Source organism: Pseudopipra pipra, chromosome 6 (assembly GCF_036250125.1).
Source record: "Pseudopipra pipra isolate bDixPip1 chromosome 6, bDixPip1.hap1, whole genome shotgun sequence".
NCBI lineage: Eukaryota > Metazoa > Chordata > Aves > Passeriformes > Pipridae > Pseudopipra > Pseudopipra pipra.
Window position 1 is genome coordinate 63,525,786 of NC_087554.1, and position 27,245 is coordinate 63,553,030.

General features: G+C 52.3%; 2 protein-coding genes across 3 annotated transcripts in view; both read right to left on the reverse strand.

Annotated features, from left to right (window-relative positions):
- The window catches only part of ATL1 (atlastin GTPase 1), a 31,161-nt gene extending 6,280 nt beyond the window's left edge, over nucleotides 1-24,881 (reverse strand). For both annotated transcript variants that reach the window (XM_064659664.1, XM_064659663.1), the window contains exons 1-12: nucleotides 24,729-24,881; nucleotides 12,834-13,081; nucleotides 11,781-11,915; nucleotides 10,877-10,981; nucleotides 10,476-10,526; nucleotides 8,859-8,915; nucleotides 5,773-5,865; nucleotides 4,569-4,707; nucleotides 3,169-3,296; nucleotides 2,519-2,575; nucleotides 1,738-1,809; nucleotides 38-469 (exon numbers count right to left, since the gene is read on the reverse strand). In XM_064659664.1, coding sequence (XP_064515734.1) covers nucleotides 38-469; nucleotides 1,738-1,809; nucleotides 2,519-2,575; nucleotides 3,169-3,296; nucleotides 4,569-4,707; nucleotides 5,773-5,865; nucleotides 8,859-8,915; nucleotides 10,476-10,526; nucleotides 10,877-10,981; nucleotides 11,781-11,915; nucleotides 12,834-13,081; nucleotides 24,729-24,762 — 1,551 coding nt within the window. In that variant the 5' untranslated portion in view covers nucleotides 24,763-24,881. The remainder of the gene's footprint in view (nucleotides 1-37; nucleotides 470-1,737; nucleotides 1,810-2,518; nucleotides 2,576-3,168; nucleotides 3,297-4,568; nucleotides 4,708-5,772; nucleotides 5,866-8,858; nucleotides 8,916-10,475; nucleotides 10,527-10,876; nucleotides 10,982-11,780; nucleotides 11,916-12,833; nucleotides 13,082-24,728) is intronic.
- On the reverse strand, nucleotides 15,978-24,710 carry LOC135416479 (nascent polypeptide-associated complex subunit alpha, muscle-specific form-like). The gene is made up of 2 exons (XM_064659674.1): nucleotides 22,648-24,710; nucleotides 15,978-22,510 (listed from the first exon to the last, which is right to left on the reverse strand). Exon 1 carries the CDS (start codon nucleotides 24,690-24,692, stop codon nucleotides 23,691-23,693), a length of 1,002 nt encoding a protein of 333 aa, XP_064515744.1. The 5' UTR covers nucleotides 24,693-24,710; the 3' UTR covers nucleotides 15,978-22,510; nucleotides 22,648-23,690.
- Nucleotides 24,882-27,245: the final 2,364 nt, after the last annotated feature.

Here is a 27,245-nt window from a genome sequence, read left to right on the forward strand (position 1 = left end):
GTTTTTCTGTTCAAACCAAAAGCTCTTTTTATCCTACCTGGTCCCACAAGGCTGCGGCCACTTGGTCTATTACTGCTCCCAGTTCTCTGTACTCCCCAGAGTATCTGATATAAGCCCAGGTACAGAGTGTGATAAGTGTCAAGCCCATGATCATGTTGCACAGACTGGCAATGATGTCCAGGCCCACGAAGCCGGTGACGCCGGCGATGACGTAGGTGATGAAGATGACGACGAAGAGCGTGGCCGGGGTGCGGGCGGCGTGGAAGATGTTCTTGCTGTCGTTGTGCTTGATGTACTGGATGTAGAGCTCGTCGATCTCCCCCTCCAGCTGCTGCAGGTACCTCCGGCTGAACTCCTCCCCTCCCATCTTCTTCACGCCCCGGAACAGCCGCACCGCCTCCTCCCGCAGCTCCGCGTGTTTGCTCTGCAGGTCGCTGGGCGCCAGGAAGGGCTTGTCCCCCCCGCACACCTGCGGTGGGAAAGGCACTGGGATGGCACCTGGAAAGTCACCGCCCCCCAGACGTGCAAAACACTGGGATTGGGGCTCTACAGGACCACTGGATCCTGCAGGAATTGCTCCACGACTGGGCTGCCCACCCGGTTAAACAGACGGCTGCTGCCCCATCCCACAGCTCCCTGCTCAATTCCCTCGTAGCCTCCCGACACTGACCCTGAATCCCAGCATTTTCCAGAGCTGGAAAACCCTATTTGGAAGCATTTTCCTTGTGCATCAGAGTATGGATATATTAGTTTTAAGGTGCAGTTTGGCCATGCAGCTCCATATTTTTTTCCTGCCAACCGGCAGCGATTTCCAGTGTTCTGTGAGATAATCCTGGGATACTATGGATGAAGAGAGTGGGGGCCTGGAAGTGGCTGAGACAGCCAGGGGTCTGAGCTCCACCTTAAAACATCACACCCAGCCCCTCACCAGAGCTGAGGGATGGGCTGACAGAGCAGGGCACCGGTGAAAAGCCAGTTTATAATGACTTTATCCCCTAATTAGCACCAGCCATGGCACAGGTGACCACCCCACTCCATCACATTTTTATGGAATGCTGGGAAGAGAATGGAAGCTCAGCAGGGGCCACGTGGTCTGCAGAGAGCTGCCATGGGATGAAGCAGTGTCACTCACCCTCCCCTGTCCTGCCATGATATCAGGCTTTGCTCTCCTCCAGCCTGGGAGAAAGAGCCTTTTTCCACCAGGAATATAGTACAGACCCTCCTTGAAACCCTGACACCTGGCCAAATCCATGAAGGACATTTTCTACCAGGAAACCAAGCAGGGAGGTTTCCCTACAAGGGTAGAGTTGGGCCTGTTCAGCCTGGAGAAGACTCCAGGGAGACCTGAGAGCCCCTTCCAGGGCCTAAAGGGGCTCCAGGAGAGCTGGAGAGGGACTTAGGACAAGGGATGGAGGGACAGGACAACCAGGAATGGCTTCCCACTGCCAGAGGGCAGGGTTAGATGGGATATTGGGAAAAAATTCTTCCCTATGAGGGTGGAGAGGCCCTGGCACAGGTTGCCCAGAGAAGCTGTGGCTGCCCCTGGATCCCTGAAAGTGTATCCCAGGCCAGGCTGGAAGGGGTTTGAAGCAACCTGGTCTAGTGGGAGGTGTCCCTGTCCATGGCAGGGGTGTTGGACCAAGATGAGCTTTAAGGCCCCTTCCATCCCAAACCATTCCAGGATCCCATGCAGGAGTGACAGGAGCACTATGAACAGACATGCTCAACACCACCCACCTCTTCCATCTTCTTGCTGTAGGTGTCTTTGGCAGTGGCAACTGCTGCTAAATTGTTGGCTTCTGCTGTGGCCTGTAAGAAGGGCAAAAGGGGCACAAAATTAGGGTGCAGAAGGACAGGGTTAAGCAGTGCAACAGCAGGAAGTAGCTCTCTGGATACTCATGGTCCACATGTGTTCACAGCCAGGACACATGTGTGGACACCCGGAATTCAGGAGCTCCCTTGCTTAGCCAAGTGTGCTCTCCCAGCCTCCAACCAATCCCAAATAAGATCATCCCCTATCTACACATCCAAAAGCCTGCATGAAGAGAGGATTCCCTCCCTCCAAGCCAGAGCAACGAAATCTTTGGCTTTGGCTGTGGGAAACAGCAAGGAAAGAGATAAAAGGCTCAGCTGTATGTAAACAGCCACAGCTGCACCCTCCGGAATGCCGGAATGCCAGCTGGCTCCAGGAGTGGAGCAGCAGCCCAGGAGCCACTGTCTACATGCAGAGCCCTGTCACCTCTCTGTGTGGCCCCATGGATCCCCTATTTACCTGTGGGGGATCATTCCAGCTGAGCTGTGCAGCCAGCAATTCCCCACAGCCCATCCAAGGGGCAATTCCTAAGCCATATCAGGCCCCTCAACTGCCAAATGCTTCCCAAAACGCTGCTCCTTGGGTTGTTACATTAACATTTTGGAATGCAATCACAGAAGACCCAATGTGATGCACTAGCTGGACAACTCTGGGAATTAATGCCAATTCCAGTGCATGGATTCCCACCAGCTCCCACTCACATACCTGCAGCATCGACTTGGGGTGTGGCAACTCTTCCCCTTGGTAGATCTTTATGTATGCCTGGAAAACAGGAAATCACATGGAATGCAGCACACATGAGCAACACCAACCACCCCCACCCAGCTCCAGACACAGCTCTGACAGGATCTAAAGGAGGAGGATGTTACTGGCACAAGATGGCTTTGGTCAGAAAATGTGATGTAACGTGGCTCAAGGTGGACCCGGGGTGGCCTGGATCAGTCACTCCAGGCTCCAGTCGCCCTCCCATTGGATTTGCACCTACCTCTGTCCTTCCCTGAGGGAGAAGGAGCCAGAGGCAGGTAGCCCTGGAGAGCAGGTGGTGAGAATTACTCACCAATGCCTCTCATGGAAATGTCCCAGTAGTCATGACAACAAAAATAAGCTCTTTCCAAAGGCAATGGGAATACAGCCCTCAGCTCACCCCCCTCTAGTCCTCAGTTCTCCAGGGGAGGAAAACAGCTCCTCCCAGTTTTTGGGCTCACTCTGAGGTCAGATACAGGCCCATGAGGTGTTTGTCCTCTGCTGCAGTGAGTCAGGACTGTCAGGGTAGCCCTGCCTGCTCCTGTTTTCCCCTTTAATTAGAGCAAAAGGCTACAGGTGAATAAACCCATGTTCTCTTAATAGGCCAATACCTTAAAATACTCCACAAGGCCTCGACAGGTGATATGGTTTCCATTGATCTCCTTAACATCCAGGCTCTCGGGACTAAGAAGCCAAGGAATCAAAATCTTCAAGTTCTTGATGAACTCATCGTCTATTTCTGGGAAAAAAAAAAACAAAAATGGCATCAGAGAATCACAGAATGGTTTGGGTTGGAAGGGGCCTTAAAGACAATCTCATTCCAATCCCCTGCCATGGGCAGGGACATCTTCCACTAGAAGGTTCTTCCCCCTGAGGGTGGTTGGGCCCTGGAACAGCTCCCCAGGGAATGGTTACATCCCCAAGCCTGACAGAGCTCGAGGAGCATTTGGAAAAAGCTCTCAGGCACTGGTGGGATTGCTGGTGCTGCCATTTAAATTAAACTATATGGGACTGAAGACAGAAAAACCAGTGCAACAGCCAGACATTTGGAAGATAAGGAGAGCAGGGAAGATCTCCCACATTCCCTCCACCAGAGCACAAAAAGCTGAGCACAGCTCTGAGGGGACAAGAAAACTGTGTCAAGAAGCTGCTGACAACCCCTGTCTGCACAAACCACTTGTTCAGTCCTACTCAGCTCCTGAAATTGAGGGGGAACTACAGAGATCAGCTCCTTTTCCAGCAGCACATCTCCCTCCTGCTGCCTCGCTGTGCCTCCCACTGCTCAGCATGGAGTTTGCTGGGAGAACAAGTCTGAGCACTAGCCAGACAAAAGCAGGGAAGAACTATCATCTGCAGCTGTCTGCTGATTTATTTGGAGTGGCTAATTGGCCACTTTATTGCTGAGATTGCAGCAGCCTGGAACCAGCCACGCTGGTGAGCAGCTCACAACAAAATACCTAAAAATACCCACAGCACGTGGCTCCTTTTGGGGTGGAGAATTCTCCCTTTTTTCCTTCCTTCTTTTTTTTTAACCTGTTGAACTAAGTGTGCCCTGGAGGGAAACCACTGATCAGATAAGTCATGAGGATTAAATATTCCCTGGAAAGCTTTTCAAGGTCTCGTGGAACCGGCCTTCCACCCTCCACGAGCACCAGGCTGCACCACTCTGAGCCTGGTGAGGCACAGGAATTAACTGCAGGCTTAACACCACGTCCATTAACTTCCAGTCTCATCCCTGCCCTTCCCAGTTTGCCTGTCAGTGTCCTGACAGTGGGTATTGCCAGCACCTCTCAGATCTTTTCAGCCTCCCACACCTTTTTGCCTCCCATGTCTGTCTTGCTGGACTGGGAAGGAGCAGATGGGTGTGTGTACATAACTGGGAGAAGGGTCCAACTCCTCTCCTGGAAGTTTTTTCATGGAAAATATTTATACATGTTTCAGGAATAAGCAGGACACTCTGATAGAGCATCTAAGCTGTATCAGCTTAAAAAGCAGAGCTTTGCCTTCGTACCTTTCAGTTTCCCATCAAAATTCGGGTTGGTGGCGACTTTGAGGCCCGGGTGAGGTAAGAGGAAGCAGGAGATTTTGGTGAAGCAGGAATGGATGTGCTTCCTGACGTTCTGCAGCTCCTCGTGCTGATTTCCTGACACCTGCAAGAGAGGATAAATCACAGAATATCCTGAGTTGGAAGGGACCCACAAGGATCAGGCAGTCCAAGTCCTGGCCCTGCCCAGGACACCCCAACAATCCCGCCCAGTCCCTGAGAGTGTTGTCCAAGCATTCCTTGAGCTCTGGAAGGTTTGAAGTCATTACCCTTTCCCTGAGGAGGTTGTTCCAGGGCCCAACCACCCTCTGGGGGAAGAACCTATTCCTGAGGTCCAACCTGACCCTCCCTGGCACAGCTCCAGCTGTTCCCTCAGGCCCTTGGTCACCACAAAGAGATCGGTGCTGCCCCTTCGCTTCCCCCAGTTTGGGAAGAGGGATTTTCCTTCTGATGGGAATACTGGGATAATGCTGGGCCAGCAGCACTGGCAGGAGCATGGGATACTCCACACTGTGGCTGCTTAGAGCAGGAAAAAGCAACACAGAAGGACATCCCTTAGGGATTTACTGCACAAGGACAAAGACAAGGCTCCTCCAGAGACCAAGGAACTGGTGTATCTCTGACCACACGGCCTGGGGCATGTTATTATCCTTTAGAAAATGTGCATGTCTGTGTATGACTGGAATACAAAAACATTTGGGATTTCCCACCAGGGCCTTTCTTGTCTTGCCTTTAATTAGGTCTCTCCACTCCCAGATCACCCATGCAATTCCCGATTAATCCCACTGGAGCCCTTGCCCATCATTTTTAGTGTAAAACTACCTATTACTAAAACATCATTCCTGGTCTCTTGGGAATCCATGGCCTCTCCCAGAAAGAGAGTTCCAGGAAGCTGGGCTTGGGGAGAAGCCACTGAACATGGCAAGGAAATTTATCCTCCCAAAATGCCTCTCCTGTGATTTTTAAGGCACTGGCTGCACGTGACCATAACCAGCACTGCATTTCACTCCTGACACCCAGTGATGGCAGATTCCAGATTTGTGGAATGGTTTGGGTTAGGAGAGATCTTAAAGACCATTTAGTTCCAACCCCCTGCCATAGCCAGGGACACCTTCCACTATCCCAGGTTGCTCCAAGCCCCATCCAACCTGCCAGAGCAGACAGAACATACCTTCAGCCGCTTCTCCAAAAATCTTGCCCCACCATCAGATCCATAGGAAAATTCATATGGGAAGCTCCAGTCACGAACCAGGAATATAAGGGACTGGAAAACAGAGCCAGAGAACAGTGGGGTCAGTGTTATACAGCACCCACCAAGTCACAGTGAGCTGCTGCTTGGAGTCCACAGCGGTGGCTGAACCCCACCAGCACCTTCACCCCCATCTTATGCCACAACAAAACCTTGCCCTGAGTCTTTTCCCAGCTCCAGCAGCATCTCCTGCCTTTCCTGCCACCCCATCATGGCATTCAGACCGTGCAGACAAGAAAAGGGGGGCAGCACACCCCAAACTGCTGCACCAGTTTGACTCCCTGGCAGGGAGAACATCATCAATCATTTCAACTGCACAACAGGGGAAGAGATTGTTGGTAACCAGGACAAAAGGCAGCGAGCTCCCTAATTCCAGCCACATTTAGTTCCATCCTATGGGAATTTTACAGGCTCATTTTTTTTTTCAGCCTTTTTCACTGGGCAGCCTTCCAGACAGACTTTTAATGAGAAGCAGATGCAGAGGAACGAGGGTGAATAAGAAATCACTGTCTTTTGTAATCTTTATGGAGGCATTCAAAGTTCCTGGGCAAGAAATAAATAAATACCAGAAGGGTCAACTCTGAATCTTTAAATGAAATATTTTCAGAAGAAATCAGGTCTCCAGTGTCTCGTCTGTGCAAGGGATCAACATCCCATGCAAGAAATAAAGGGTTTGGAGGGGGAAGTCCAGGAGGGTCTGGCAGGGCTGCCAGGGCTCCTCTCATGCACACGAATAAGCAGGTCAGCAAGTGGAATCCATTTCATTGGAATTTCCCTAAAATTCGTCTATGTTTAGAACAAAAATCCAGTGGAGGGAGGGGAAATATTTCTGCTCTTTATTTCACTTCCAGAAAACATCAGAAAAAGGTTAAAATAAAACAAAAAAAAAAAAAAAGGAGAGAACAGTGAGTTGGCCTTTTCCAACCACTGCACCCAGTGAGCTGGTTGGGGACATGCTGTTCTTTCAAAGCCCATGAGATGCTTAAGAGACATGTCCACGTTCAGGACTTTTCCACAAACACATTGTGCACGCCTTGAATTGGGAATTATTATTTTTTTTCCCTCGAGTAAAGTTGTTCCAGATGGGCTGTGTTTGCCAAGCAGAGCGACAGGCACCCCTTTTGTGAAGGCACCACAGTCAGGGCTGGTGTCTGGTGAGGGCTCCTCAGTGTGAGGACACACCGTGGAGAGGAGGGAGCTGAAGGAAAATGTTGATTTTCCACTGCCAGGTCTCACTTTCCTTCCAGCAGGATCAGTGAAACTGCAGTTTTTTTACTGTCATACTTGGAGGATCATGGAACAAAAGAGTGGTTTGGGTGGGAAGGGACCTAAAAGTTCCTCCAGTCCCACCACCTGCCATGGGCAAGGGACACCTTCTACTAGCCCAGGATGCTTCAACCTGGCCTTGGACACTTCCAGGGATCCAGGGGCAGCCACAGCTTCTCTGGGCAACCTGTGCCAGGGCCTCTCCGCCCTCATTTTTCCTGCTTCCTAATCAGAAAACCTCATCTGTCTTTAAAAACATGTTTTGGAGGAAGGAGCCCGTGCTGGGATGTGGACAGGAGATCTCCAGAGCTCACCTGGCCACATCACCATCAATCCTTCGACCAGATTTTGTCACACCCACAAGCAGTTGCTTGATATTTCCCCCCAGATCATTACTGAAGATGACACTGAACCAGAGAGAGCCTGGGGGGACCCTGAGGAAACACTTCTGAAGGATGATCATTCCCTATTAAAATTAGTTCAGCGTGCTCTGGCATCTATCAGTTAATGAGTTTTTAATCCATTAACAATGGACTAAACCAGACAATGCTGACTTCATTTGCTTTTAATCAGCATCTTAGGGAGATAAGGCTTAGAGAAGGAGATATAACATGGTGAGAGTTACCTTTATCAATCAAGCCCGTGCCTTTTAAAAATTGATAATGGGATTGTTTGACAAGACTCACCATCCACCAACTGTGTGACTTGACAGCAATTAAAGTCTTTGGTAAAATCAGAGCCTATTATCCAGCCCTAATGATTTAAGCATATTTAAGTTTCCCCTTACAGCCTCCTTTTTACTGATGGAGTAGGAAGTATCTCACTTTCACTGGAATATTTGGCTGCATTATCCCCACAGTTTTTAAATAAGAAGCAGGGATATTTATTTAATGTCTGGCTTTCTGCTCTACCATGTTACAACTTTCTTCAAGCTCTTGCTACTACAAGTCCTGTATTTTTACTGGTAGTTTTCACATCCTTTATCAGTCATCTGCCCATGCCAGCATCCAATAGACCCTTAAAATTCCCCCAAGATCTCAATTTTGTCCATTTGTCATATTTTTTAACCTTTTAATTTCACTTCCACTTCCTGACCACAGACAGCCTATAAACCCCTCAGTCCTTCCAGGACAACAATTCTCTTTTTATGTTGGAAAGCAAATGTAAAATAGCTGTAACCCATTCCCAATCACTCTGAATTTTTGCAGCATGTTTTATTCTCTGCTATTTTCCACTTTGGGAAGTTCACAAACCCCCATCCAACTACCCTCTCACCTACTGTGGATGCCCAAAGCTCTCCTTTTTTTGAACAGCAGCTTTTCACAGGTTGGGAAGCAGCAGGGTGAACAGATGTCCCTTATTTGAAGCTAAAACCCCACTTAAACTGAGCCTTCCCACAGCTCTGCTAATCTTTGTCCTTTCATTTTGCCAGGAGCAGGGATTCCCTGGCAAAGGCTGGGCAGAGTCTCCAAGTACAGAATGTGACAAACCTGCAGCAAAACCAACTGTTCTCCAATCCTGGCAGGACAGGGCAGAGCTCTTGGGAAGGCAAAGGTTCAGGGAGGAAAGAAAGGGGGATGTTGGAAGTATTTAGAAGCTTCTCTGGGGGCAGCAAAGCACACAAAGCCTTTCCTTGGAGCAGCTGAGCCCATCCCAGGGCAATCCCATCTCCTCCCATCCTGCAGTGACACCTCGTGGTGAAGCCAACGGGCTCAGGGACAAGAGAGCTGGCCGGGACTCACCTGGAAAGGCTTCTGGAATGTCTCCTCCATGGCCAGCCGGCCATACTCGGTGAAAAGCTGGAAGGAGAAGGAAAGAACAGGACAGTCAGCTGGGCTGTGGGATACATGGGAACAGCACCGAGCTCTGCTCTGTGTGAGCAGGGACAGGACCTGAGGGAACAGCTGGAGCTGTGCCAGGGCAGGGTGAGGGTGGATCTCAGGAAAAGGTTCTTCCCCCAGAGGATGGTTGGCACTGACCAGGGGCAGTGGGCACAGCCCCAAGGCTGCCAGAGCTCCAGGAGGGTTTGGACAACACTCTCAGGGACAGGGGGGGATTGTTGGGGTGTCCTGTGCAGGGCCAGGAGTTGGACTGGATGATCCTTGTGATCCCTTCCAGCTCAGGGAATTTTATGATTCTGTGAAGGAGTAAGGGACATTTACAATCCAGGACTAACAGCTCCATGTGCAGAGCTGGAACACAAACTGGCTCTGGGCTTCCCATTCCCACCCGAGAGGCGCCCGGAGCCGTTAGGGACAATCACCGCCCTGAGCCCTCACGTGAAAGGTCTCAGCCTGGAGGGTTTGGCTGCCAAATCTGTGCAAAATGGCTCAAGTCAGCTGCTTGCTGCTGCTTTCATACCAACCAGAAACTTCATGTGCTCCAAGGGAACTGCTGGAGCCCTGCTCCCTCTAAACACTCCAGGAACGAGCGGAAATGAATTCAGGAATAAGTACTTTCCCGCTGTGCAAAGACTCTAAAATCAGCCTACAAGCAAGATTTGAAGACTCTCCAGTCTTTCTGGACTCTAATTTCAAACTGAAGGCACAGTAATGTATTTCACAGATGCCTAAAAGTGGGTCAGCTTGTTGAACAGTAATGGCTTAAAATCCAAACTGGAAGATCAGAGTTGCACTGGATAAATTCAGTGTTAAAAAGGTGTTATTGTTAATAATATTTACAGACTGAAATAATTCAGAAGTCTCCAAATGATGATTTCTTTCTGCTGGACTTTTGCTTTTCTTTCCTTTACCTTAAGCTCCTGAAAAAACCTACCTAACCAATCAATCAATTAATCAATCACCTAAACAGGAGGGAAAGCAGGAGGTAATTCCAGGAAATGGGCAGGACACCTGTGCCACAAAAATCCCATTAGCTGCTTTTCTCCAACAGCCAGGGCTGGAATTGCCCTTAGGGGGGGTCACCTGTGCTGAGCCAGTACCAGATGGCAACATCCAGGCTTCTAATTTACAGTCATGGAATGGGATCCCAGAATGGTTTGGATTGGAAGGAAACTTAAAGGTCATCTGTTTCCAAACCCCTGCCATGGGCAGGGGCACCTCCCACTATCCCAGGTGGCTCCAAGCCCTGTCCAACCTGGCCTTTAAAGGGGATCCCTGGATTCCAGGGATCCAGGGGCAGCCACAGCTTCTCTGGGCAACCTGTGCCAGGGCCTCACCACCCTCACAGCCAGGAATTCCTTCCCAATATCTCATCTAATCTTGCCCTCTGTCAGGTTGAAGCCATTCCCTCTTTTCCTGTCACCCCAGGCCCTTGTAAAAAGTCTCCATCTTTCTTGCAGCTTCCTTCAGGTCCTGCAAGGCCACAGTTAGGTCACCCTGAAGCTTCTCTTCTCTTACCTGCAAGTGCTGCAGATCATCCTCCTGCACATTTTGGGACAAGTTATAAACCTGCATTTAAATAAAAAAACGACTTCAGATCACTCAGAATGGCCTGTCCTTCAGGCTAACACACATTTGATGTGGTCAAAGCCTCCAACACCACCATGGGGACACAGGCAAGGTCCCAGGTGGGGACTGGTGTGGTACAAGACAGGCCCTGGGAGCACCACGGGCTGTCATGCTCCAGCCTGGAGGCCTCTCAGAACCAAATAATCCTCCTGCTGCTCCATTTTTAGGACGTGCTGAGCTCTGTACCAAGACACAGCTTTCATCCCACCCACCAGGATGGCAGGAAGGGAAGCCCTGCCAGGCTCTGTGGTTCCTGGGCAGTGAGCCCCCCCAGCCCAGAGGTTCCTTACCTGGATGGAGCTGATCATTGTGCTGAGGGCAAACACAGTGGCTGAGTCCCTCAGGGTGGACTGGCTGTCAAAGGTCCCCTGCGTGTCCATCAGCAGCACCGCGACCTGCGGGGCACAAAGATCCAGGTCAGCACCCCCTTGGCATCTGCATCCAAGGAAATCCACCCTCATGTGCCAAAGGGGTGGGAGGGGGAATGCCAGCTTCATTATTCTGCTGGGAATCTCACTGCTTCTGCCTCAGAGTTATTGCTGGTGGAGGACAAGGGGAAAGAGCAGCTCCAGCCATTCCTGACAGCAGGATGACTCCAGCAGGCACTGAAATTAATGCAAATTTGCTCCTCAAACACTTGCTGTCAGTGCAGAGGAGTCTTTTCCTGAGTCTGCATCAGCTTTGTGTCATAGAAACCAAGCACTTATTGCACCTCCTTAACCCAGAACAACTTCAGCCAGCACTAGAAATCACACCCCGAATGACTCAGTGTCGCTTTGGTGTCGGGCTCTGCATTAAAGAGCAGACAAATACAAAATATTCCTGCAAGTTGAATTTGCAGGATGCCTCAAAAATCCCATTTTGCATTGTATTTGACCACCCTGAACGGAGAAACTCCATTTTACAGCTGCTGCTCCAGGAAAGGGGAGTAATTTGCAAGGACCTCAGATCCAAGATGTGTAGGAATAGCACAGATAAAAACTCTGGGATGCACAGAGTTAGGGGGACACCTGGAGAGCATATCAGGGACACTGGGATGTCATATCACCTCACTGCATTAAACCCATCCATGCTAAATTAGGGATAAGGCATTGAAAACCTTCTCTCAACTTTCACAGCCACCTAAGAGAAGGCAGAAGAGTCTCAAAAGCTGGAAGAGAAAAATGAGCTGGCCACCAACAAGAAGCAACACACCTTTGTCCCGTCGGGCTTGTCCACCAGGAAAACCTCACTCCATATCTGAATGCCAGTGGTCTCCCGCTCAGATCCTCCTCTCCAGGAGAAACCAGTCAGGGGCTCGTTGTAATCCCCAACCCAGTCCACAGCATCCTGCAGGGAGGAACAGAAGAAGCTGCTGTGAGTTCTCATCTCACTTTGGTTTCACCCTTTTCCCCTCTGCTGCTTCTGTCCCGGTGCTGGAGGGGACAGTCCCTGTTGGAGAGATTTCCTTCTGAAAAGATTAGGAGGTTAAAAATCCTATAAGGGAGGTTTTTCCTTCCTTTCACTGGCGAGGCCTCACCTTGAATCCTGGGGTCAGTTTTGGGCGTCTCGTGACAAGAAAGACACTGGAGGGCTGGAGTGTGTCCAGGGAAGGGAATGGAGCTGGGAAGGGTCTGGAGCACCAGGAGGGGCTGAGGGAGCTGGGGGGGCTCAGCCTGGAGAAAAGGAGGCTCAGGGGGAACCTTCTGGCTCTGCAATCCCCTGACAGGAGGGGGGAGCCGGGGGGTGTGTCAGGCTCTGCTCCCAGGGAACAAGGGGCAGAAGGAGAGGAAACAGCCTCAAATTGGGAGGTTTACAATGGATATTAGGGAAAATTTCTTCATGGAAAGGGTGATCAGGCATTGGACCTGATTGTCCTGCACAGTGGTAGAGTCAGCATCCCTGGAAGTGTTCAAAAGCTGTGTGGATGTGGCACTTGGGGACATGAGTTAGTGGTGGCCTTGGCAGTGCTGGGGGAAGGGGTGGACTCGATGATCTTAGGGAGCTTTTCCAAACTTGAAGATTCCATGATTCAGGGCAGCAGATGTGAACATCCCTGCTCCAAAGTGAAGATTCCACGAGAGACCCAGGGGTGCACAGGGCCATGGAAGGCTCTGCTCTGTTTTATTCCGTGGAGCCCACGCTAATGAGAGGCTTTGAGCATTCCCAGAGCACCAACTCCTGTCCAGCTCTTCCCTGGGCACCACATGGGAGCAACGAGCAGCAGCACCAGAAGCCTGGGAAGAGCCCCCTGAGCTGCAGCCTCACCTTGTTGTACATGTACCGCAGCATGAAGTCCATCAGGAATGATTTGCCTTTCCTGAAGGCTCCGGCGACGGACACGGCCACGACCTCTTTGTCCCTGACAGCCTCGGAGAGCAGGATGCGGTTCAGGGCGGCCTCATCCAGCTCAAAGGAATGGTCATCCTTGACAATGAGGACCTGCACTGGTCCTGCCTTCCTCACGGATTCCTCCTCCTCGGAGCTCCACTCGTAGGTCTTGTCTGCAAAACTACCTGTGGACACAGGGAAACAAGAGCTGTTGGTTCCTTCTCCTGCAGAGTCGCCCATGGCAGGGCTGGGCAGGGTGAGAGGCCAGAGATCCCAAATAACCCATCCCAAAGCGGCATCATCCAGAGCAGATGGCTGCTGAACCTGGCCTCAGACATCCCCATGGAGACTCCTTGCCACAGGGTCCCTGCAGGCAGAGAGTTCCCTGCTGGAATCTCCCAGGACAAAACACACCCGTTACTTTTTGTCCTGCGAGAGTTGACACGGAGAACAAATCACCCTGTTGTTCCCTGCAAAAACTCCTGGCACACACACAGGGACTGTCACAACACCTCCCTCAGCTTTTCCTCTGCTGGAAAAAAGAAGTCCAAGCCTCCCAGTCATCCTTCTTTCCTGTTATCTAGGGATCTGCTCTCCTCTGGACACTCCCCACCAGGCCCTTCCTGAAGGCTGACTCAAAAATGGATGCAGAATTCCAGCTGAGGTTTCCAAGGACCTCCCATCTCCATCCAAGGATGCAGTGCCACTGCTGTCCCTGCTCCATGTGCAGCCTGCACTGATGCTCCAAGTGCAATCTGCTGTTCCTGCCATCAGCAGCATCCCCAGGGACACTCCCAGCAGGAACCAGGCCATGAAAACACAAACCCATCCCGATAAAAGCCACTTCTCCACTCCCAAGCGGGAACCACGCACAAAGCAAAGGCACTGCTCGCTTTCCCACTTGGAAATGGCACAGTTCCCAGTGGAGCTGCTGCCCAGGCTGTGCAGGGATTATCCAGCCTTAGAGGAGGATCTCACAGGAACTGGATGCATTTTAGGACCTGCCATCCCTGGACACTTCAGCCCTGGGGTTTGCAAGGAGCGGGCCAGCTCCAGTAATTTTCCTTTCCTTGTCTCTCCAAACTTTCCAGCCCAGGAAAGAGGTGCTGAAGGTGATTAATCATGCCAGTCAGCTCACCTCCAGCCACGTGAGACCTCCTTGCCAGCAGGGAAAGGAGCGTGTGATGGAAAGTTTCCCCACATTCCGACAAAAACTTCCCGCTTCGCTGGCTCAGGCTGTAACTTTCCAGAGTTTTGCCTCAAGCTAAACCCCCTCAGCCTCTGTTTCAGCCCCTGACCTGGGGGACCCAGTTTTCAGCCATTTCAAAGCACAGGGGCTCTGTGTGCCCATGAAGTTATAAATTCCAAGAGGAACAGGATTTGCCCATTCCCGGCCTCTCTGTAAAGAAGCCTCCAGCACAAACTTCATATTTTAAATAACAGCAGCTCTTTTGTAGGGGGTTCTGATTTCCTAAGATCCCTCAAGGAAGTGTTGGGATCATTAAGCCTGGTTGCCAGGGGATTTCTGGTGGCTCTTGGACATATACTACGAGCTTTCTTTGCTCACAGTTTAAAGACAAAGATCTTTTCTTCCCAACGCTCGGAGGTTTTTTAGCCAAACAAAAGTCCCAAACGCTCTGAAAAGCAGGATTCTCCACCAGACTGCAGCACTAAAATCCCTTCAAACATCAGGCCCTGCTCTGTGTCACTGTTCAGGGCCTCCAGGAAAAAAACAAACCTTCCCATTTCAAATCCACGGATTCAGGATTCAGGCACACATTGCCAAATGACTTGAAAATGAAGGTCTCTGAAAGCAGGCACACACTAAACACCTTTTCCAGCATCCAGGCATTCCCAACAGGTAAGTATGGCCAGGTGCCAAGGGGCCACAGGCTTCTGGGCTCTGCTTTAGCACTGCCACACTACAAGGGATATAAAGGATAGGAAACACCTCCTCTCCTGTGGTGTTTCCCAATGCCCTGCTCAGCTAACCAAGTCCAATTTTTATTTTCTTTGTACAGCTGCACTGAAAGGACAGTGGAGAGATCCTTGGATAGGATGTGACTCATGGCAGAGGCAGGGAAAAAATTTGTAAATCGAATTAAACTGAAATATTCCTGACTCTAAGTAAAGCATCAGGGTAACACAGCTGTGCCACCTTCCCAGACAAGACAAATCCCACTTCCAGGCACACAGACAGAGGGCAAGTGGGAACAGCATTTTGGCTGGAATCCAATTTCCCTGGCTCTGGAGCCAGGCTGGGAGAGCTGGGGGTGTTCACCTGGAGAAGAAAAGGCTCCAGGGAGAGCTGAGAGCCCCTTCCAGGGCCTAAAGGGGCTCCAGGAGAGCTGGAGAGGACTTTGGACAAGGGCCTGGAGGGACAGGACAAGGGGGAATGGCTTCCCACTGCAAGAGGGCAGGGTTAGATGGGATATTGGGAAGGAATTCCTGGCTGGGAGGGCAGGGAGGCCCTGGCACAGGTTGCCCAGGGAAGCTGTGGCTGCCCCTGGATCCCTGGAAGTGTCCAAGGCCAGGCTGGATGGGGCTTGGAGCAACCTGGGCTAGTGGGAGGTGTCCCTGCCCATGGCAGGAGGTGGAACTGGATGAGCTTTAATGTCCCTTTCAACCCAAACCATTCTGTGATTCCATGATTCCATGATTTAAAACTCTCAAAGGTGAAAGAAAAGCTGTGTTTTTTTTAAAAGGAGCAAGACAGGCAGGAGGAAGTTACACCCTAAAAATGTTTCACATATTTTCTAAGCACGTGGTGCTGCTCTCACAAAGATGAACTGAAAGCAAATCCCACCCTCCACTGTCTGACAGAGATGCACCAGCACAGAGGACTGAGGAGAGTCCCTGCCCTCCTGCTTCCAGAGGGACAGCTGGTGCCAGATTCCAGCCCCTGGTGCCTCCCAGGTTTTCCCCTCCCTCCAGTTCAGCTGCTGGGAAGAGCAACAACCAGTGCAGATGAGCAGAGATCATTCTGTCCTTTCAAAACATCAGAATCTGAAGGAGAATAATTTTTTCAAGGAGATATTGGCAGGTTTTGGGAGAATGTCTCCAGGCACAGGTAAGAGCCTTAATGTCCTTAATTCCATCACCTCAACACTAGGAAAATCAGACTGTTTGCACAACACAGGGGCAAAACACAAGGTATTATGAGCAGGATATATGGATTTCCCAGCTCACTGGAGACATCAGGGGAGACAGATCACATCAAGCAGGTCTCTGAACTAATTTCATCCCTGTTGTCTCTGCTTCTTTCATGTGTGCCACTGGCAGACAGAACTTTACCTTTTTCATAATTATTTTCATATTTACTTCCATGTGATGAAACTTCCATGCTCTGCTTATTAGATTATCTGCCCCACTGGAGAGCCAGGGATTAATTTTGTAAGATGGCTGCACGTTACTGGAAATCAATTACCTGAACTGGTCTTTTCTGGCCAGAAATGAGTTATTTGCTTCGAAGGAAGTTGTACCTGGCAATGGCAAAACACCATCCGGCCAAAAAGGAAAGGAAGGGGGGGGCTCAGCTTTCCTAAGCACAGTTTTGTTTTCACTCGTTTTCAGGGATGACTCCTCCTTTCTCCCGGCCCTCTCCTGGCGCCTCGCGATTACGTCAATTCTCCAGCTGCTCATTCAGAAATTGTCAGGACACAGTTCCTTTTCCCCATTTCATAACAGCTCATTTCCATGGCTCCGAAGCGGGGTGGAAGCCACGTTCCCTTTTCCATATGGCCATTCCAAGCGGGAAAGGGGAAGGAGAGCAGAATTTGCATTTGCATTTGTACTGTCAGACAGCGTTAAAAAAAAATAAAATTAACATTCTCCAACTGGTCTAGGACTGACTTTTGGCTAAAATTAATTAAATTAAAGCAGCGTATTTCACATTGTGCCTGTGTGCAGACTGACAGACGTGTCTAATGTATTTAAGCTCCTAGAGGAGAATAAATCAGGTAAATTCCATGCCACTAATTATGCAACCTTTGGTGAATGCTTGCTGAAGCCTGTTTTTCCTCAGCTATGGAAGAACAGGGCACAGAAGTGCTGACTGCTTCCCAGAGAGCCACTAATAAATCAGCCTTGTCCTGAAATGAGCCTGCACAATAAATACATTTCATCCCAGAGGATGAAAGGCAGCCATGTCCCATCATCTGTGCAAACACAGCCTGCCAGACCAGAGCCTGAGAAAGCCAACTTGCCAGCCCTGCTCTCGTGCTTCCTTGGATCCCAGGAGTCTCATCACCTCAGCACTGCCTGTGGAAAGCAGGGTGGGCAGCCTGGGCTCCGATCCCCCTGCTGAAATCATGGAATCCTGGAGTGGTTTGGGTTGGAAGGGACATTAAAGCCCAGCTCATTCCACCCCTTGCCATGGGCAGGAACACCTCCCACTAGCCCAGGTTGCTCCAAGCCCCGTCCAACCTGGCCTTGGACATTTCCAGGGATCCAGGGGCAGCCACAGCTTCTCTGGGCAACCTGTGCCAGGGCCTCCCCACCCTCCCAGCCAGGAATTCCTTCCCAATATCCAAACTAATCTCTCCCCTTTCAGCTTAAACCCATTCCCCCTTGTCCTATCACTATCTGCCCATGTAAAAAGTCGCTCTCCCTCCTTTCAATAAGCCACCTCTCAGCACTGGAAGGCCACAGTGAGGTCTCCCTGGAGCCTTCTCTTCTCCAGCTGAACAACCCCAGCTCAGATGTCACCCACACAAACACACAGATGTCATGCAGTGCTGTATTCTGAGGGTATTCAAACCAAGTTACCACACTGAAAAACACAATACACCAAGGGGAGAAAACAGAGGTTTGATGGGAATCTTTAACTTCTTGTTATTTCCTTGGAATAGAGTATCCCTGTATCGACTGTGTCAGGCTGCTTATCAGCAGCTCTCCAGGGATTAGTTTGATCAGCAGTGATATCCCTGTGGGTCCTTTCTGCAGCTGCCTTTTACACCACTCACATATCACAGTGCCACCAAGCACACCACGAGCCAAGCCCTGAACAGAGCTTACAGTCAGCCCCCATCCCTCTCCAGAGAGCTTCAGCTTCCAGGAGGCTTATCTGCCCTCCACAACGGCTCTGGCAAAGCCACACATCCCTCTCCAAGCTGTTGTCCCCCTTGCACTGATCACATCCAGCGTGGCTGCTGCTGGGACATGAGTTCTGCTCCCTCTATTCATGCTGAATTCATGTGCCACATGACAGGCAGTGATGATCAGCAGGGCTCTGGGGAGGCCGGGAGAGGCGGCAGCGCTCTGAGCATGCACCAGGAATCCTCTCCTCCTCTCCCAGACAGGCTGGCGCAGAGATCTGCTTCTCATCCAGCTAACGAGGGAAAAATGGGAAATAAAGCATGGAAGCAGCACACACACACTGCCAGGGCAGAGGGGGTGTTGTTCAGCAACAACCTGTGTCGATCCTGCACAAAGGATGCACGCAGGGCAGGGCTGCATCCCGAGGCACCGAGCCTGGCCATGAGTTGGCAAATTCCCTCAGCACGGGGCTGCCATGAGGTGTCTAGACTGAGGTGCTCCTGGGAGACTGTCTTTGAGAGGATGGAGCAGGAACCATGGCTGGGCAAAGCCCTCTCTCACACCCATCCGTGCTCTGCAGTCCTGCCCGACCCGTGCTCCCCAAGGGTTCCAGGCCAGCAGGACAGAAAGGCTCCCAAGCTGGTTTTCACCACACACACACCTGCTTTCTATATCACCACCCCTTTCTATATCATGGAATTCTGGAATGGTTTGGGTTGGAAGGGATCTTAAAACTCACCTTGGTCCAACCCCCCTGCCATGGGCAGGGACACCTTCCACCAGCCCAGGTTGCTCCAAGCCCTGTCCAACCTGGCCTTGGACACTTCTAGGGATGGGGCAGCCACAGCTTCTCTGGGCAACCTGTGCCAGGGCCTCACCATCCTCACGGGGAAGAATTTTTCTCCAGTATTCCACCTAACCCTGCCCTCTCTCAGTGTAAAGCCATTCCCCCCTGGCCTGGCACTCCAGGCCATTGTAAATAGTCTCTCTCCATGCAAATCCTGCATCCAGGTCACTGCTGGCCACACAACCCCCCTCCACCCTGCTCACACCTCTGCTGGGATTTTTTCAGCCCCATGGATTCAGAGGATCCCAGATCCAGCAGGGAAAGCCCCAGGTGTTGCCCATTCACTAACCAGAGCCACCAAGCCCCCCTGAAGTGACACATTCACCTCTGTCAGGACTCCTGCTGTCCCCTTACACCAGGGGCTGGTGGTCTGGGAAATGCAGCAGGGAATGGGAAGGCAGAGCCAGACCTTTTTGTGCCCTATTTGGAAATCAATTGCACCTTCCCAGACTGGAAGTACAGATCTAACTCCAGCTCTGCCAGGAACCTCTGGAAATGATGGGTCAGTGACAGAGCCCGGGATAAAGATCTGCACCCAGGGAGCTGCAGGGCACTGCTGATAAACAGGTGAAGAAAACTGTCCTGGAAAAAATGAGCCCTGTCCTTCAATAATCAAGAATGGCAGGTAAATTGGAATGGGCTGCCCAGGGAGGTGCTGGAGTTGCTGTCCCTGGAGGTGTTCAAGGAAAGGCTGGATGTGGCACTTAGTGCCATGGTCTAGTTGACAAGGTGGTGACCGGTCACAGGTTGGACTCCATGATCTCAGAGGTCTTTTCCAACATAATTGATTCTGTGATTGTCAGAGGCCACACTTGGCAGGCTCCCTTTGAGATCCCAAACTGTCCTCTCCAAAGTCAGGGCAAACTCTCACACCCCAACAGCACAGCAGAACTAACCCCCCTGCCCAATCCAACCTGCACTCCCACATTCTCCTGGTGAGCATCCCGCTCCTCTGCGCCCCAGGATTGTTGGAGCAGGGAGCTGAACGGAGTGGCTGCTCCTGCCAGGGTTGGTACTCATCCCTTGCTTTTTTTGGAGCAGTGGCAGGACGTGGAGTGCACCTCCTTCCTGCCAGCCCTGAGTCACCCAGCTGGCAGCACCTCTGCTGCAGCGTGGCCAGCTCAGCCCCTTCTCCCTCTGGCAGAGGGAACAAGGAGATGAATGATCCTGCTGATAACACGAGTGGTTTGGGACCACAGAAACAAGAGCTTGGATGATCACCAGCCACCAAATCTCTCTGTTACAACACCTCAAATGCCAAAGTCCAACGTGAAGCTTTTTAATGGCAACACCTACTACCACTCACTTGAAGCTCCAGTGCTCAGCTGGCTCTGAAGCAACAGCAATTCCTGCTGCTGTGGAATTCCCAGGCTGAGCTCCTTATTAGCAGGCTTCAGAGACACAAGCACACAGCTACCTTGGGAATGAAGCAAATTAGAGACCAGCTCATTCCAACCCCCTGCCACGGGCAGAGACACCTTCCACTAGACCAGGCTGCTCTAAGACCTGTCCAACCTGCCCTGGAACACTTCCAGGAATACACCTCCAAAACTCCTGCTTCACCCCTAGCACACATTTTCTGCATGCTCCTTCATCTGCTCTGTTTGTCAGCAACAGCCTCCCTTCATCTCCACCACCAGTGCTGGATTTAGTAATTTCTGACATGAAATTATTTTTACCCTTTTGTTGCTAAAATTGCCTGGAAATTAAAGTTTGGTAAACATGCCACAAAATCCTAGGATACAGCATTAAAAGCAATTACAGTCTGGAGAAAACATTTATGTATATAGAGAGCTTTAAATACTTGATATATACTTTGTGGGCTTGGCAGAGTTCAGCCCCTTCTCCAGAGCCTCCACCTCATTGGGGAAATTCACATTCAGTTCCTTTCCTTCTGTAACATTCCATTTTCCTTCAGCTGATGGCAAGTGGGAACATTTCTGGCAGGAACAAGGGAACTGGGGGTCTCTCTGGATTGAAGTGACTTCCAGAAATGATCCACCTCATGCCTCCCAGAGCCCATCCCAGACTCCTTCTCCCTCTGGAGAAGGTTCCAGTCAGTGATCCAGGGGAGTTAAAATAAATCCCTCTGCCCCTGAGCATCACTCAGGCCCTAAACAATATTTCCATGTGCTGCTTCTCATCCATGGGCTTAGCAGGGAAAATGCGGCAAGACACAACCAACCCCAGGGTTAGATGGGATATTGGGAAAGAATTCCTGGCTGGGAGGGTGGAAAGGCCCTGGCACAGGTTGCCCAGAGAAGCTGTGGCTGCCTCTGGATCCCTGGAAGTGTTCCAGGCCAGGATGGATGAGGCTTGGAGCAACCTGGGCTAGTGGGAGGTGTCCCTGCCCATGGCAGGGGGGTTGGATCGAGATGACATTTAGAGGCCCCTTCCAACCCAAACCATTCCACATGATTCTGTGATCATATTTATGTTGTAATGTTGTCTTGTCTCTTCTTTCAAGTCCCAGCACTTCATTTTTTCCCCCTCATTTACAAGCCAGACATTTAGTTGTGAATATTTCTGGCTTTTTGTGTAAAGGCCCCTCTGTCTGAAGCATCTCAGCTTTCACTTGTCAGGTTCCCAGCACTCGGACTCACAAAGAAACGCCAGGAAGTGGAATCTGAAAATCCACCATAAAAGGTCAGAAATCAAATAACAAACAGAAAGGAAAAACAACCTACCAAAATCATCCTTTTCTTCCCAGTTTAACCCATTGCTGTGCAGCCTAAATGTGTGGCAGGGATGATCTCGGCCTGGCCTGTGCTGGAAACAAGCCCCTTCTCCTCAAAACAGTTCCTTGGCTTTTCCTGGCTCCCATTAGGAGCTCTCATAAATCTCCTATCCAGCTTGAAAACCCCCACCACAAAGTATCTATAACCTCTGAAATCCCTTTTATGGTTTTACAACTGAATTCTTGATGGGTGGGTCATTCCAATTGCACGACGGGAAACATGAGATTTCACACAATTTGTTCCAGTCTGTGCTGTTTAAAGGAGCAACTGGGAGAGGGGATCTCTAATGGTTTTACTGGATTGGGGCTGTTGAGCATCAGCAACTGCCAAGCACAAACAATTTCAGGAAAGAAAATCAGTGTAATCCACTACAAACCTTCCCTGAGCTGGCTGGACTTCACCGTGCCAAGCAGGATTTCGACCAACATTCCTTATTTTGGGAAAAGCAGGGTCCCCTACTCACAGTGATTTTTTTATCATCTTCAGCTGCCTCAACCATTCAACTGGCAGCAGTTGTGAGGTCTGTGCACCACTTAGCAACGTTCAGGAAGAGCCTTAAATGAGGCATAGCCTTATGCTGACCTTTAGCCCAAGGCTAAATCCTGCTCTGGGTGCATCACACCCCACCACATGAGCTCCCAGGGATGTGACAGCGAGCCAGCTTTGACCGGGGGCAACACCCCCCACTCGCTCACCCCAACCTGCTCTGTGAGCTTTTAAAAAAAGCTCAATTATTTTCATGAAACAAAGGAGGGGTTACACCAAGCAGCTGCCTGTTTCCAGGCCTGAGTAACTGGGACAAAGTTTGATCCGTTTCAAAATAGCGCTAATATTTTTAATGACCCATAAGCCCGATTTTAGAACAAAGCAAGGACTTTCTCCTTCCCTCCTCAGCTTCAGGAAAAGCCTGAGCCTCCTCCTTCGCCAGCTGAAAAATGTAGCAGAGGAATAATCACCCCATGGACTGATGTCACCGGACAATGCTGCAGTCACTGGATGTAAACACAGCGTTCAGGGCAATGAGGTTTTGTTGTATAAATAGAATAAATAAATCTATTAGAGGTGGAGTTTGTTTGGGTTTTTTCCCCCTCGTAAAAAACAGAGGCATTTTGCTCTCTTAATTTCTTACTTGCAATGTCAACCAGCCCGGCAAAGCGCCAGGAAATCCTCTAGGAACAGGTCTGTGGGATGTAGGGTATGACTCTGAGCTGTGGGGAAGGCGGCTGATCCCACAGAGATCCAGCTTGGATCCGTGGATGCTTCCAGATTCTTGCAGAGAATCTAAGGGGAGAGTTCATCAACTCAGTGACACATCACATTTCACCGGAGTGGGGCTCAGCAGCACAGGCTGAGGGATGTGCCCAATTGCCTTGCCGGACCAAGGTTGTACTTCCCAAGAGGATGTTTTCCACGCTTCCATCCCTCCCGGCATCATTTGCATTCCCTTCTCCTGCCATCCGGACCTGAAGGGGAAGCACCAGCGCGTGGACGTGTGTGCAATTCCCAACGCGCGCGGGGCTGACACGTCTGTCACACGCTCTGTGAGACAAAGCTGAGAACGGCAGCACATTCCCTGGCAAGTTTTCCCTCCGGTTTACCCGAGGATCTGACGACCCTCGTTAAGTCACAGTCAAACACGGCCCCGATCAAATGAGCTTTGCTGATTTTCCACCCCTCACCCTCCCAAAAAAGCCCCCCTGCCCGCTCCGCTGGCTCGGATCACACACTCCGCTATCCCAGCGTTTCCTGGAGCTTGTCTCTGAACTGTTAATCATTACCATGGGAAATCCTACACTCATCTACACAAATTAGGATGTAATTTGTGTATCTAAACATCGCAGCTCAGCTCACCCTGCTCCGCCTGAGGAGCCAGGATACCTGGAGCAGCGGTGAGTGAGCTCACACGGAATATGACTCCGGAGGAAATGGCAAATTACTCTCCCCAGCAGCCTCAAATAACGGGAAATGGCTGGATAAAACCTGATTTCCTACGGAACAGCGTGGCAGTGGGTGAAGCGACGCGTGAAGGCGGAGGAGCCCCTTGGTGGGTGCAGCCCACCTGTGGGACCAGCTTTGGCTCCAGTGGGAAGCAGCAGCCGCTGGAGGATCCAGGCGGCTCCAGAGGGAACTGAAGCCTTGCAGGAAGACGCCACAGAACTTCCTCCTCCCTCGTCACCCTGCTCGGCTCCCCGTCAATGCTGCCCCCAAATCCCCCGGCCTCAGGGAGGGTTGTGTGGGGATGGGTTTAAAATGGCCCCTTCTCTGGAAGGTGTGACACGACAACAAAGCCCTACGGCTCCCAGAAATGGGAAAAACCCTCCGGAGGGGTGAGCTGCCGGGGAAGGCCAGTGTCTCTGACTGAGGAAAGTGGGGTGAGCAGGATTCCTGCCCCTGGACGAGGTGGGATGTGGGTGAGGGGGGTCTCTGCTCCTGGATGAGGTGGGATGTGGGTGAGGGGGGTCTCTGCTCCTGGATGAGGTAGGATGGGAGTGAGCGGGATTCCCTGTTCCTGGATGAGGTGGGGTGGGGGTGAGGGGAATCCTGCCCCTGGATGAGGTGGAGTGAGGGTAAGTGGGACACCTGGATGAGATGGGTTGGAGGTGAGGGAAATCCTGCCCCTTGGATGGGGCAGGATGGGGGTGAGCGGAATTCTCTGTTCCTGGGTGAGATGGGGTGGGGTGAGCAGGATCCTGCTCCTGGACGAGGTGGGCTGGGAGTAAGGGGGATTCCTGCTCCCGGGTGCCGTGGGGTGGTGGCTGAGGTGACATCTCCCCTCCGGGACCGAGGGGACACCAGGGACAGGGCGAGGGGTGTCCGGGCAGGCTGAGGGGAGCCGGGGCAGCCGCGGGGCTCCCCGGGGATCTGCCGGGGGGTGTCGGGCCCCGGGCGGGGCGCGGGGCCGTGACAAGCCCGAGCCGGGGACACCCCGCCCGGCCCGCGCCCCAGCGAGGCCGCGGAACGCGGGGCACCCCCATCCCGCACCCCCATCCCAGCCCCGCCGGCCGGGCGGGCGGGACGGGCGGACCCCCGGCCGCGCAGGGATGCTGTGAGGACTCCCAGATCCCCGTGTGCCCCCTCAGAGGGATCCCGCCCCGGGCCGGCCGAGCCCCCCGCCCGCGCGGTGCCCCCGCAGCCCCGCCCCGGCGCGGGCCGCGACCGCCGCAGGCCCGGCATTGTCCGCGCTGCCCCCGCCGAGCCATCGCCTCCTACCCCAGCTGCTCCTGTCCCGGCGGTTCCGGGCCATGGCGGCGGCTGCGGGAGGAGGCTCCGTGCGCGCTCCGAGCCGCGCTGCGTCTGGCGGGGCTGCGGCGGCGGCGCGGGGCGGGCTGGGGGAGCCGGCGGGAGCCGCACCATCCCCGCCCGCCGCACGGCCCGGCACGGCCCCCGGGCAGCGGCGGGCACCGCGCTCTGGGGGGCACACACAGAGACACACAGAGACACAGACACACACAGACACACAGGCACACACAGAGACACAGACACACACACAGAGACACAGACAGACACACAGACACACACACACAGCGGGGTCCCCGCGGCACCCCCCTGGGCACCCACCCACCCGCGGAGGAGGTGATGGATGGAGGGTCCCAAATCCAGGTCACTCCTGGCAGCGGGGCACTGGGATCGTGGGGTCATTCACAACCGGGGGGTATTGACACCTTGGGGGCACTGGGCACACTCTCAAGGGTACCCATCTGTAGGGGGCCATGGGTGGGGGACTCAGCACAGGCAGGATGGTCCCACATCCAGGTCGCTCCTGGCAGGAGGGCACTGGGATTATGGGGGCACCTACATGTGAGGCATCCACACCTCAGGGAGGACTAGGCACCCCCGTGGGCACCCACTCACAGGGGAGATGGATGGGGGGCTCAGCACAGACAGGATGCACCCACATCCAGGTCCCCCCTGCCAGGGCACTGGGATCATGGGGAGCATCCACACCTGGAGGCATCCACACCTCAGGGAGGACTGGGCACCCCCACGGGGACCCAGATGCTGGAGGCATCCCTGTCTGGGGAACCAGGCTTGTTTGAGGTACTGGGCACTCACCCACAAGGCTCCGTGGATGGGGGACCCAGCACAGACAGGATGCTCCCACATCCAGGTCACCCTTGCCAGGGCACTGGGATTACGGAGAGCATCCACACCTGGGGGTGACTGGGCACCCCCACGGGCACCCAGATGCTGGAGGCATCCCTGTCTGGAGAACCAGGCTTGTTTGGGGTACTGGGCACCCACCCACAGGGATCTGTGGATGGGAGACCCAGCACAGACAGGATGCTCCCACACCTGCCAGGGCACTGGGATCGTGGGGGTGCCCACCAGGTTGCTTCAAACCCCTCCCAGCCTGGCCTGAGATACACTTCCAGGGATGGGGCAGCCACAGCTTCTCTGGGCAACCTGTGCCAGGGCCTCCCCACCCTCACAGCCAGGAATTCCTTCCCAATATCCCACCTAACCCTGCCCTCTGGCAGTGGAAAGCCTTTCCCCCTCATCTTGGCACTCCAAGCCCTTTTCCCAAGGCCCTCTCCAGCTCTCCTGGAGCCCCTTTAGGCACTGGAAGGGGCTCTAAAGTCTCCCCAGTGCCTTTACTTCTCCAGGCTAAACACCTCCAGCTCTCCCAGTGTGGCTCCAGAGCCGAGGGGCTCCAGCCCTCAGAGCATTTCTGTGGCCTCCTCTGGACTCGCTCCACATCCTCATTATGTTGGGAGCCCCAGAGCTGGACACAGAACTCCAGGTGGGTTCTCTCACAAGAGCAGAGTAGAGGGGAATAATCCCCTCCCACACCACTGGGGACGTAGCCCAGGGTGTGTTTGGCTTTCTGGGCAATGCCAGCCACAGGGAGTTTGGTCATTCCCACCCTCTCCATGTGGACCACGCTCATCCTCACCCAGGGTTTGCCCACACTTGTGATTCCAACAAGCTGCTGGACCTGTCTCTGAAGCCACATCCCAGTGTTGCTCTTTGGAAGATGCACAGCACAGTGCTCAAGGAACAACCCATTAAACTGGAAATGTGGTGGTCACCAGAGGGAACTGAGCCCCAGACTGTATCTGCAAGAGCAGATTTTGGGAGAATGCTTCTCATTTCTGGACTCTGGCCTGCAGCAGTCGGGGAAAGCCGGTGGCCATCCAGCTTTGCTGGAATCACAGGAGCCGGCAGGATCCGCTCTTCATCTTTGACAGCAGGAAAAACATTCAAAAATGAACCAATTTGCTGTTCCAGGCAGCTGATCCCTGCCAAAGCCATGTGTTGTTGTGCTCCCATTGATATGCTGATACCTAATTCCTAAGTGCCTTCTCCAATACTCTGTGACTGCCTTCCCTGTGTTTACAGCATCAGGATGAAACACATAATTTTGGCTCATTTTGGCTCACTGAAGTCCTGGCTCACGTGGCAGGGAGCTGGATCCTGCTGGGCACTGTGACCACGAGGAGCTCAGCCTTGCAGAAGCTCCATTAGAATTTTTGTAAATAATCCCCAAAATTGCACATGCCTGTTGCTGCTTCAATGTAGCAGAGAAGAAATTGGTGTTCTGAGGGGATATTTCTTCTGCTGGACACTCAGAGGGGTTCAGATGGGTTGAAAGAGGAGATGAGAAGAAAAGCAGCTGGGAAATGGAGAGGGGAGGAAAAAAAAAAAGGAGGATGGAAAAGGAAATCTGTTAATTTGAAAGTCTAATTAAACTAAGATGGGCTCAGGTCCTGTTTTCCTCATTCCCTT

Coding starts and splice junctions, on each gene's coding strand:
- LOC135416479 (XM_064659674.1), bottom strand. CDS start 24,692: ATGCCGGGCCTGCGGCGGTCGCGGCCCGCGCCGGGGCGGGGCTGCGGG.